Source organism: Cyclopterus lumpus, chromosome 4 (genome assembly GCF_009769545.1).
Source record: "Cyclopterus lumpus isolate fCycLum1 chromosome 4, fCycLum1.pri, whole genome shotgun sequence".
Taxonomy (NCBI): domain Eukaryota; kingdom Metazoa; phylum Chordata; class Actinopteri; order Perciformes; family Cyclopteridae; genus Cyclopterus; species Cyclopterus lumpus.
Window position 1 is genome coordinate 27,073,452 of NC_046969.1, and position 12,920 is coordinate 27,086,371.

The window sequence follows — 12,920 nt, forward strand, 5'->3', positions numbered from 1 at the left end:
TTAGGGGGATCTAAATATATTTTTCCAAAATGTTGACCCAGAGGCTTCAAAACTTTCTTCTTTGAATTTCGTGACCTTAGAATGAGACGTTTATGTTCCTACAGTAGCCCAGAGAGGACAAACCAAGCTGGTATTCCTGAAGGCTCGGGAGAAGTTTCAGGTGGTTGCGATCTGCATCTTTACCACTAGATGGAGCCAGATCCTGCACCCCGGCCCTTCAACAAAGGATCACATGTATGTCACGGCCCAAAAAGACAATCCAGACACATACAGTAATTTTTATGAACATTTTTAATGGTTATTTACATATAACGTTGCAATTTACAACTAATAGTGTATGCTGATTAGAACATAAACAGGACTGCATTTGGGTTTCATACATTCACAGTCAGGATGGATGTGGCAGCTGCATTATTGTGGATGAATTATACTGAACAGATAGATCAATACGTGAATACTGATCAGGAAATCAAAACATTCCTCTTTATTCTAAGGCTGTGGAAAGCCTTTTCTTTGCATACACAATATATACGTGTGTGTGTGTGTATGTACACTACCGTTCAAAAGTTTGGGGTCACTTAGAAATGTCCTTATTTTTCAAAGAAAATCACAGTTTTCTTCAATGAAGATAACATTAAATTAATCACTCTATAAATACACTCTATACATTGTTAACGTGGTAAATGACTTCTAGGTGGAGACGTCTGTTTTTAATGAAATATCTACAGAGTGTATAGAGGCCCATTTCCACAACTATCACTCCAGTGTTCTAATGGTACATTGTGTTCTTAGAAGACTAATGATGATTAGAAAACCCTTGAAAACCCTTGAAACCCCTTGAAAACCATTGTGCAATGATGTTAGCACAGCTGAAAACATGCTAGTGAGAGAAGCTATAAAACTGCTGCAAATGGAGCATTCTTTGATGAAAGCAAAGTTTGAAGAACAAAAGTAATATTTCAAATATAAATCATTATTTCTAACCTTGTCAATGTCTTGACTATATTTTCTATTCATTTTGCAACTCATTTCATAAATAAACGTCTGAGTTTTCATGGAAAACACGAAATTGTCTGGGTGACCCCAAACTTCTGAACGGTAGTATGTATGTATATATATATATATATATATATATATATATATATATATATATACATACATACTGAAGTAGTTTTATGCTGACATGAAATAGACTCAAAGCATACACACACAAGCATTTGTACACAATTTGACACATTATAATGATGATGAACGGATGTATAAATAGATATAAACATGGTCCTTTGAAAAGTGTCACTCTACTCTGCTGAATGAAAAATCGCCCTCGCTTCCTGTAAAGTCCTCCGGCGTCTCTGGCGTTACTGGACCTTTTTGTCCTTGTCGGCCACCACTTCCGAGAGGTCCTCGGGTCGTATGGACTTCACTTTGGCCTCCATCTCCGTGACCCTCTGCTTCATCCGGGTCTGGCCGGAGCAGAACTCCCCCATCAGCTGGGCGAACTTGGTCTGCATGAGGTCCAGGTTGCCCTGCAGCTTGACGATCATCTCCTCCAGGTCTTTGGGGTCGGCGCCGGCGTTGGCGATGGCCTCGTCGATCAGGTTGTCCTTCATCAGGATGGCTTTGCCCTTCTCCTCCAGAGCCTTCTTGGCATCCGGATACTCCGTGAGAGCCTCCACCAGGTCGTCTTTGGACAGGGCGAAGAGGTCCGAGTAGCCCACGCTCCGGATGTTGGCCGTTCTCCTGTTTCCCGCTTTACTGCCCTTGATGCCCAAGATACTGATCTCCCCGAAGTATGCACCGTCGCTGAGCACAACGAACTGAGTGACCCCGTCATCGGCCACCACGGCCAGCTTCCCCTCCTTGATGATGTACATCTCCCTGCCGATGTCCCCCTTCTTGCAGATGTAATCTCCGGGACTGAACACCTGCGGCTGCAGCTTGAGCACCAACTCGATCAGCAGACCGGCTTCGCAACCCTGGAAAATACGAACTTTTTTCAGCGTGTCCAAATGGACGTTGATGGCGATCTCGGCCTTGAGCTTGTCCGGGAGGTTCTTCAAAACCTCCTTCTCGTCGCAGGTCTTCTTTTCGGTCCACAGGTAGTCAAACCACTTGATGACCCTGGCCTCCAGTTCTTTGGTGACCTTTCGGAACTGCATGTACTGCTTTATGGAGTCGATCTTTGCCTGGAACTCGGCACGTGAGGCGTTCATGTTGGAGATCATGGCACCGACGTTACCGACGATACTGGCAAAGATCAGCACGCCTGTGAGGAAGTCGGCAATGACGAAGACGAATTCAATGTCCCTGACTGGTGCAGGGGTCTCTCCGATGGTGGTGAGGGTCAGTGTGGACCAGTACAGGGAGTAGATATACTTCCTGGCCAGGCGGCCGTGCTCGGGGTGGCTGATGTTGGGATACACCCACGTGTCGGTTCCAAAACCGATGGTTTTCGAAATGGCAAAGAACATACAAGCGTTCCAGTGGATAATAACGAGGATGTAAAGTACGAGATTGCTGATACGGAACATGTTCGGGAAGCTGGTTCTGGTTTCAGTCCGTTCAAAGAACTCAAAAAGCCTCGAGATTTTGCAAAGACGGTTGAATCTGAACTCCGGGTTGTTGTATCCGAACTTCAGGAACAGCAGATCGGTGGGTATCATTGAGATCATGTCGTATTTGAACTGAGAGGTTGTTTTGTATTTACTTCTCAGTTTCGTGGCATCTTTCACCAGCAGGCCTTGTTCCAGGTAACCTGGGGACAAACACAGCATTAGGAGCACAGACTGGTGTTCATCATAGGAGTAGAACGGACACACAACTGTTTCACGTGGAGAAGATAAACTGCACATTGCTATCTTCTCTGTAACCAGCGTAGCATGAGAGCATGGTGGAATTAGCACGCTAGCTGTTAGTTACCTAACTAGCTTGTTTGTTCCACCGTGCTTTAAAGTGACAGTACACTGGTTAGAGAAGGACAGCAATGTGCTTTCCCACGCTGTGAGAGCTTATTGTCAGATTGTACTTATTTTCTCTGCGCTCCGAGCTTCGTAACGTTAGTCTGTTTATCAGAAGTGGGAGGAGTCATCGTGATGTCACTCACCGGTTTGTGGACGTTTTGAAGCCTCGAGTTCGGTGTTATGGCCGTCGCCAACTTGTTTATTGTGCAACTTTGTTAAGTTTGTGGTCTCAATCTCTAGTTTCAAGTAACTTCCCGTTTACTGGTTGCAAAAAAACAAGATGGCGACCGCAAAATCGCCTCGAACTCGAGGCTTCAAAACGTCCACAAACCAACGAGAGCCGTCACGTGACTACGTCCACTTCTGATATAAAGTCTGTGGTTCTAACTTTGCTATCATTTCAGACCCAGAAGATCTCAGTAACATCATCTCACCTGGTTCTCGTTCCCTCATCGGCCTCCTTGTCCGTAGGAACCGGATCATTTCCTGTGTCTTTAAACTTGTCTCATAGCTTTCTAGCATTCCTGGAGTGTTTTGATCCTGATCATGTTGTTCGAGTTAGATTCAGCTTTTTTAGCTCTTTTTTCCATACCTATGTTGCATTACTGGATTTTGATCCTGGTGTTTCTCAGTAGACTTTTGTACTTACTTCTTCATGCATTTGGGTTCTACTGTGAAAACGTCAACGGTCCCAATGACACGTACAAATGTCCCGTTCACTCCTAATTCCTACTTCTATGGTGCACATGTTTAAATTGTGTCTTGAACCCCACCTGTCCTCGACCTGACGAACGTGTCCGTGAAGTAGATGAAGTCGGTGGTGTAGTCCAGGAAGAGCCAGAGGTTGGTGTACTTATCCTGGAGCTCGTTGAAACAGGATCTGGAAGACGAGCAGGACACGTCGTTGAATAAAGAGAAAGGAGTTGAAGCTCGTTAGATAAAAATAAAGACACAGATACCTGGTGACGATCATCATGAGGTTGTAGAACACCGGGCCTGCGATGACGGTCAGCCACTTGTAGTACTGGTCTGTGGCTGGATCCATAATCCAGATCTCTTTCCTGAAGACAACTCAACGTTACTTTGTGTCGCTGCAGGAAGTAAATAGTTCACCCAGTAAGACACCAGTGTGTCTTCTAGTCCCAGTAGACCTACTGTCTAATGGTGTACTTACGGGGGATCCTCTTTCTTTTTATCATCTTTCTTATCATCCTTTTTATCATCCTTCTTCTGCTCGTCTTTCTTCTCGTCCTTCTTGTCCTCGTCTTTCTTCTCCTCCTCCTTTTTATCATCTTTTTTAATCTCCTCCTTTTTGTCCTCTTTTTTGCTACAAACGACAAGTTTAGTTAAATGGAGGTGAACAGGCCTATGAGGGGCTACCAGACTAGAGGAAAGGGGGTCTAGTGGAGGTCTCACAGTAGTGGGATTTTTTGTTGGAGGATCTGGTGCAGCGCATGCATTCCTCCAGCAGATGGCATCGAAACAATACACGTGTAGGTAAGTTTCCATGTCTTCTTGACTGTTATCACCACTAAATATCAGACTGTGCCTGTTCAGTCCCATGAAGGTCAAACCAGTACAACCCACTTCCTCACAACACATAGGTTGTATCTGTCTAACGCCGGAGGAAACAGCACACCGGGAAGTAAAGGAGGTAAAGGAAGTAAAGGAAGTGAAGGAAGTAAATGAAGTAAAGGAGGTGAAGGAAGTAAAGCAGGTAAAGGAGGTAAAGGAAGTAAAGGAAGTGAAGGAAGTAAAGGAGGTAAAAAAAGTGAAGGAGGTAAAGGAGGTAAAGGAAGTGAAGGAAGTAAATGAAGTAAAGGAGGTGAAGGAAGTAAAGCAGGTAAAGGAGGTAAAGGAAGTAAAGGAAGTGAAGGAAGTAAAGGAGGTAAAAGAAGTAAAGGATGTAAAGGAAGTGAAGAACATAAAGGAGGTAAAGGAAGTAAATGAAGTAAATGAAGTAAAGGAGGTAAAGGAAGTAAAGGAGGTAAAGGAGGTAAAGGAAGTAAAGGAGGTAAAGGAAGTAAAGGAGGTAAAGGAAGTAAATGAAGTAAAGGAGGTAAAGGAAGTAAAGGAGGTAAAGGAAGTAAAGGAGGTAAAGGAAGTAAAGGAGGTAAAGGAAGTAAATGAAGTAAAGGAGGTAAAGGAATTAAAGGAGGTAAAGGAAGTAAATGAAGTAAAGGAAGTAAAGGAAGTAAAGGAGGTAAAGGAAGTAAAGGAGGTAAAGGAAGTAAATGAAGTAAATGAGGTAAAGGAAGTAAAGGAGGTAAAGGAAGTAAAGGAGGTAAAGGAAGTAAAGGAGGTAAAGGAAGTGTTTAAAGGACGTTTCGCTCTATTTACTGCAGAACAAACCACATGTTACTAATATCCAGCATGATGACTCTAAAAATCTACTTTTCTATCATTCTACTCTATTTCTGACACCGACGTTCTCACACTTACTCGTCTGTGTTGTTGCAGTTATTCATGTTGTAAGTAGCTAGCGGCCACTTAACACTTTGGGAAGAAGTAAAAGACAGAGAACCCTCAGTGTGAAATGATCCATTCAAGCCTTTTTATTCATACTGCCCAATGTCACACATTTGTGTCCCTTATTTAATGTATTCATCCATCTCTTGTTAAATGCTAAATATTCTAAAATCTTTTAGTTTTCTGTAAAAATGTTTTTGATAAAGCATCTTGAACAATAATCAAATGTGACTTGTTGTGATTGGCCTCACTGAACCCGAGAGGCCGAGATTACTGAAGAAGTTAAGTGTTCATTTGCGCTCCTGATCAGAGCCGGTTGGCTCCAGATTGGGATGTTAAGAGATTCAGTTCCCTCTGAAACATGTTCTGTAACGGAAGCAGTTTCAAGGGCAGCGTTGTGTGTTACTGAGCCACATTGTCTTGAAAAGAAATTCAACTCAGAGCTGAAAAATGTAATTAGTGTTTTATCTCATTGTGGTAACTTTCCAGTGCACCACCACAGCATGGTGGAACCAATACGGCGGCTACTTAGCCAGCCTGCTAACCCCGTCATGCTGCATGAGGCCAACAACGGGCGGGTGGCCTCTGGGTTCCTCCTCAGCCCTCTGAGACCTCAACGGGAGGAGAGCAGGAGGGAGCTCCGGAGACGAGCTAGCTAACTAGCCAGTCGTTAGCTAACTAGCCAGTCGTTAGCTAACTAGCCAGTCGTTTGCTCTCCAGGCGGTGAAGTAGTCAGCTAATACGGTCCCATTGGTTAATGCTAACTCTCTTAAGCCACACTAGCGGTCTCAGAGTTTGAGTGTCTTCTGCCATTTTAGAAAGAAACAAGCAAACAAAACGTGCTAGCCAGCGTCAGCGAATATTTTCAGGAAAATGAATCTGCTTCTACTAAAACGTGTCTTTACGTTTAACAGACGAAGGTTCATATGACTTTACCAACTGAACAGAAAACAGAACACCTGGTAGTCGTACTTGAGATTTCAGGTTCTCTTTCATTTCCACTGGACTATTGACTCTTCGGTATCGTAGAATTCATGGTTTGTGTTCAGCTAACACGAGCAGGACTTCTGTTTCACTACGATGACCTCAGCACCGTTTTGGCTCCTCGAAGCTTTGAGGAATGGTTGTTGCTCGTGGATGTCGACTGCTTGTCGCCGTGAGCCCTGACACCAACCGGCCACGCCGTGCGGTACTTACTTCCTCTTGGGGGTCGGCCCGCTGTGGCTGCTCTCTCGACCGGAGGCGTCTTTGAGCTCGGGGCCTCTGAAGCGCTCGAGGAACGAGTCGTGCCTCTCGGTTACAGGGTTGGCTCTGTGAGACGCCCAGTTCCACAGCATGAAGAAGAAGTGAGAGAGCCTGGAAGGTTAGCAGCAGGGAAACAGAACAAAGTAACACCCGTCTAGTCTAGGACTGAAACAGAGTATGTGAATACCAGCGGTGGAGGAAGTAGCACAGCAATGAAATGCATTGAGCACACGGCCCACTAATGAAGCCTGAAACTGTCTATGGGCACTTTCTACGGAATAAATCTGTTTTATTTAAAGAGGAAGGAAACGGACCTCGTTGTGACTTCAACAACCCGGACCCGGTTCACATTGAATCTTTCTGAACAAAAATATGTTTCACATCAACGTTCCTCCGCATGTCGACTTCATCGTGTTTAACCACTCTTCATCTGTTTAGATTGTGTTTTGGGTTACTTTTGGTTTCACACGGGACACAAACACGGCTAATCGGCTTGTAGCTCCGTCACTTCGAGCTAAACACTCAAAGTCCCGACTGTTTGCTGTGCTGGCTCCTCATTGGTGGAACGAGCTCCCCATTGACATCAGGACAGGAAGTCTCTACAGACTAAAAACACATCTTAGTGACTACACCTTGAATAGGGAAGGTAGAGCCGTAGTAGCACTTTAGTAGCACTTAAATGTCTCTTACTGATAGCACTTTGTAGTTTAACACTTTAGTAACACTTAAATGTCTCTTACTGATAGCACTTTGTAGTTTAACTTGATTGAAGAAATTGTACTTGCTTGATTCTTGTTGTTCTGAGTTTGGACTCATGGTTTAATTAACTTATTGTAAGTCGCTTTGGATAAAAGCGTCAGCTAAATGACATGTCATGTAATGTCTCCTTGGTGAAAGACTGCCCTATTCTGCCTGTGGGAAAGCCAATCAGAAACAGAGTAAGGCTGGTCAGAAACACCCAGCAGGCTCGTGTGAAACCAGAAGTCATCGGGATGTATTGCTCAAGTGACCTCTGCAGTTATTTTAATCTTTTATTAAACCTAAAATAACTCAATATGTTTTCATAAGGTATCCTCTGTCGTGTGCGTTAAATAAGTTCCTCCTATTGGACTGGAGCTCTTTCCACCACTGGTACCCAAAGTGTGACTCCAGGAGTTTACCTGGCCGGGGCCCCTGCTCCTCTGAAGGAGTCTCGTTGGGCCTCTTGAGACGCCGCCGTGTCCGAGCCGTCTTCACAAAGAGACGCAGCCCTGCGAGACACGTCGGTTCATTAGTGAGAACACGATGACGCGGTGCAAACATAGGAAACATTAAAAGCAGGTGTGTGTGAGTTCCACGCCGGCGTCGGACCTGCTGTCCCCGTTCTCGATGACGGCGAGCTCGTCGTCCGGCCGGCTGCAGGACGCCCGCCGCCTGGTGGAGAAGGACTCCTCGCAGCCGATTCGTGCCATGCTGGTCCGGCTCTGCTGGCTCTGCGAGGAGAGGAACCACAAACGTCACCTTGTTGTGTTGTGTTTGCTGAACTCTGTGTGCGTCTGAGAGTACGCCGCCTAAAAATACCACCTCATTATGTCCTTAACACTAAACAGGATCAGCGCCCTCTCTCTGGGGCGATCAGCTGCTTTTTAAAATAACTAAGCTGTGGCTTACAGGCGTGGCCATGTCCAGTCTGCTGCATGCGGCCGGTTAAGTCCATGAGATCAGCGCTTAGGGGCTGAGGGGCTGCAGGAGGCCGACCCGGTCCGGTTCAGTCTGGAGGGACTGGGAGGAGTCCACAAACAAGGCTGCAGACTCAATGCTCTCATCTCTCTCATCTCTTTCATCTCTCTCATTTCTTTTCATCTCTCTCATCTCTTTCATCTCTCTCATCTCTCTCATCTCTTTTCATCTCTCTCATCTCTTTCATCTCTTTTCATCTCTCTCATCTCTTTCATCTCTCTCATCTCTCTCATCTCTCTCATCTCTCTCATCTCTTTCATCTCTCTCATCTCTCTCATCTCTTTTCATCTCTCTCATCTCTTTTCATCTCTCTCATATCTTTTCATCTCTCTCATTTCATCTCTTTCATCTCTCTCATTTCTCTCATCTCTTTTCATCTCTTTTCATCTCTCTCATTTCATCTCTTTCATCTCTCTCATCTCTCTCATCTCTTTCATCTCTTTTCATCTCTTTCATCTCTCTCATCTCTTTCATCTCTCTCATCTCTTTTCATCTCTCTCATCTCTTTTCATCTCTCTCATCTCTCTCATTTCTTTTCATCTCTCTCATTTCATCTCTCTCATCTCTCTCATCTCTTTCATCTCTTTTCATCTTTCTCATCTCTCATCTCTTTCATCTCTCTCATCCCTTTTCATCTCTCTCATCTCTCTCATTTCTTTTCATCTCTCTCATCTCTTTTCATCTCTCTCATCTCTTTCATCTCTCTCATCTCTCTCATTTCTTTTCATCTCTCTCATCTCTCTCATCTCTTTCATCTCTCTCATCTCTCTCATCTCTTTCATCTCTCTCATCTCTCTCATTTCTTTTCATCTCTCTCATCTCTTTTCATCTCTCTCATCTCTTTTCATCTCTCTCATCTCTTTCATATTTCTCATCTCTCTCATTTCTTTTCATCTCTTTTCATCTCTCTCATCTCTTTTCATCTCTCTCATTTCATCTCTCTCATCTCTTTCATCTCTCTCATCTCTCTCATCTCTCTCATCTCTTTTCATCTCTCTCATCTCTTTTCATCTTTCTCATCTCTCTCATCTCTTTCATCTCTCTCATCCCTTTTCATCTCTCTCATTTCTTTTCATCTCTCTCATCTCTTTTAATCTCTCTCATCTCTTTCATCTCTTTTAATCTCTCTCATCTCTCTCATCCCTTTTCATCTCTCTCATCTCTCTAATTTCTTTTCATCTCTCTCATCTCTCTCATCTCTTTCATCTCTTTTAATCTCTCTCATCCCTTTTCATCTCTCTCATCTCTCTCATTTCTTTTCATCTCTCTCATCTCTCTCATCTCTTTCATCTCTCTCATCTCTTTTCATCTCTTTCATCTCTCTCATCTCTCTCATCTCTTTCATCTCTTTCATCTCTCTCATTTCTTTTCATCTCTCTCATCTCTTTTCATCTCTCTCATCTCTTTCATCTCTCTCATCTCTCTCATTTCATCTCTCTCATCTCTTTCATCTCTCTCATCTCTCATCTCTTTCATCTCCATCATCTCTCTCACCTCTCTCATCTCTTTCATCTCTCTCATCTCTTTTCATCTCTCTCATCTCTCTCATCTCTCATCTCTTTCATTTCTCTCATCTCTTTTCATCTCTCTCATCTCTTTCATCTCTTTTCATCTCTCCCATCTCTTTTCATCTCTTTTCATCTCTTTCATCTCTTTTCATCTCTTTCATCTCTTTTCATCTCTTTCATCTCTCTCATATCTTTTCATCTCTCTCATCTCTTTCATCTCTCTCATCTCTTTCATCTCTTTTCATCTCTCTCATCTCTCATCTCTTTCATCTCTTTTCATCTCTTTCATCTCTCTCATATCTTTTCATCTCTCTCATCTCTTTCATCTCTCTCACGTCTCTCATCTCTTTTCATCTCTTTTCTTCCCTTTTCTTTTCTTCTCTTTTCCTCATCTCTTTTTTTAAATCTCTTTTCATCTCTGCTCTTTCATACTCGCGGTGCAGCACTGGTGGTTCTGGACTCCTGATCCACGGGGAACGTGCACACGTGTAGATTAGTGCTAATGCCAACCCCCTGAATCAGATCACAGGGGAGCAGGTGAAGTCTGAACACCTCTGAGCCACTCGGCCCTTTGTATTGGTCCGGAGAACAAACCCTGATGATGATGATGGTGATGATGATGATGACGAGTGTTTGGAGGCGAGTGATGATGTCATGTGATGTTTTTCTGTGTTTCCTCACAGAGAGAGAGGCTGATGGTGTACATGTCTACGCACCCCTTCATGTACTGTGGACATATCTATATCTATATCTACTTTTTATGATATTGACATTCAGACAAAAAGCCCTCATGATGATTGATTTTAGTGAAAACATATAATATAACACGTAACATTAAAGTTCACGTTAACTGATGGTCAAAGCCTCATCTTTGAATAAAACAAATGATTATTTATTAATGCTTGTCCTTCATAACTGTTTATAACTGCATCTGTCCACTTATTGCTCAGTACTTCGTCATTACCCTCATTTAATCCAGCAATAATGTCCATTCATGTCTTATTTTTAATATATTGTTGTAATAAATAACTCTTCATTTAATGTCCATTCATGTGTTATTTTTAATAGATTGTCGTAATAAATAACTCTTCATTTAATGTCCATTCATGTGTTATTTTTAATAGATTGTCGTAATAAATAACTCTTCATTTAATGTCCATTCATGTGTTATTTTTAATAGATTGTCGTAATAAATAACTCTTCATTTAATGTACATTCATGTGTTATTTTTAATAGATTGTTGTAATAGATAACTCTTCATTTAATGTACATTCATGTGTTATTTTTAATAGATTGTTGTAATAGATAACTCTTCATTTAATGTACATTCATGTGTTATTTTTAATAGATTGTTGTAATAGATAACTCTTCATTTAATGTACATTCATGTGTTATTTTTAATAGATTTCTCCATAATCTCCCATAAACAGCAGCTTCCAGGCGCGCGCACCGTTTAGCTGATCCGGGTGCGTGACTTCTGAATTAATAATTAATGATTCATATCGTATCATAACGTGCAACAAGTTGCTGTAAACCCCGCTGTGCGCATGAGTGCCGAGCAACGCGTTGCCGACTTCTCGACCCGAGGAACTCACCGTCTGAAGCCGCTTCACACGGACTCGAATCCTCCGACAGAACAAGTAGTCCCCCTCTGCTCGTGTCGGAGTAATTCCATCTTTAAACACAAATGTGATTATTTACGATCCTTTTGTCCAAAATATCGTCTCCGGCCGTCTTTAATTAGCAGCAGCGGCTCTGCGGCTGGTGAGGACGTGTTGGCTGAGCCACAGGACCCGGATCAGCCAGGGGGCGGAGACCTGTCCATCACGGAGAGCGCATCACTGGATCCATCACTGTAGTCCATCACTGGAGACCATCACTGGAGTCCATCACTGGAGTCCATCACTGGAGTCCATCTGTAGACCATCACTGGATCCATCACTGTAGTCCATCACTGGAGTCCATCTGTAGACCATCACTGGATCCATCACTGTAGTCCATCACTGGAGACCATCACTGGAGTCCATCACTGGAGTCCATCACTGGAGTCCATCTGTAGACCATCACTGGATCCATCACTGTAGTCCATCACTGGAGACCATCACTGGAGTCCATCACTGTAGTCCATCTGTAGTCCATCACTGGAGACCATCACTGGAGTCCATCACTGGAGTCCATCTGTAGACCATCACTGGAGTCCATCACTGGAGTCCATCACTGGAGTCCATCTGTAGACCATCACTGGATCCATCACTGTAGTCCATCACTGGAGACCATCACTGGAGTCCATCACTGTAGTCCATCTGTAGTCCATCACTGGAGACCATCACTGGAGTCCATCACTGGAGTCCATCTGTAGACCATCACTGGAGTCCATCACTGTAGTCCATCACTGGAGACCATCACTGGAGTCCATCACTGGAGTCCATCTGTAGACCATCACTGGAGTCCATCTGTAGACCATCACTGGAGTCCATCACTGTAGTCCATCTGTAGACCATCACTGGAGTCCATCACTGGAGTCCATCTGTAGACCATCACTGGAGTCCATCACTGGAGTCCATCACTGGAGACCATCACTGGAGTCCATCACTGTAGTCCATCACTGTAGTCCATCTGTAGACCATCACTGGAGTCCATCACTGTAGTCCATCTGTAGACCATCACTGGAGTCCATCACTGTAGTCCATCTGTAGACCATCACTGGAGTCCATCACTAGTCCATCACTAGTCCATCACTAGTCCATCACTAGACCATCACTAGTCCATCACTAGTCCATCACTAGTCCATCACTGTAGTCCATCTGTAGACCATCACTAGTCCATCACTAGTCCATCACTAGTCCATCACTAGACCATCACTAGTCCATCACTAGTCCATTACTAGTCCATCACTAGTCCATTACTAGTCCATCACTAGACCATCACTAGTCCATCACTAGACCATCACTAGTCCATCACTAGTCCATCACTAGTCCATCACTAGACCATCACTAGACCATCACTAGTCCATCACTAG

The 12,920-nt window shown here is 43.7% G+C and overlaps 1 protein-coding gene across 1 annotated transcript; it reads right to left on the reverse strand.

Annotated features, from left to right (window-relative positions):
- Positions 1-1,358: 1,358 nt before the first annotated feature.
- Positions 1,359-11,670, reverse strand: cnga3a (cyclic nucleotide gated channel subunit alpha 3a). Its single transcript, XM_034531447.1, has 9 exons — positions 11,497-11,670; positions 8,025-8,146; positions 7,835-7,924; positions 6,627-6,785; positions 5,403-5,456; positions 4,135-4,287; positions 3,920-4,021; positions 3,734-3,840; positions 1,359-2,755 (listed from the first exon to the last, which is right to left on the reverse strand). The coding sequence occupies exons 2-9, from the start codon at positions 8,123-8,125 to the stop codon at positions 1,359-1,361; spliced, it is 2,163 nt and encodes a 720-aa protein (XP_034387338.1). The 5' UTR covers positions 8,126-8,146; positions 11,497-11,670.
- Positions 11,671-12,920: the final 1,250 nt, after the last annotated feature.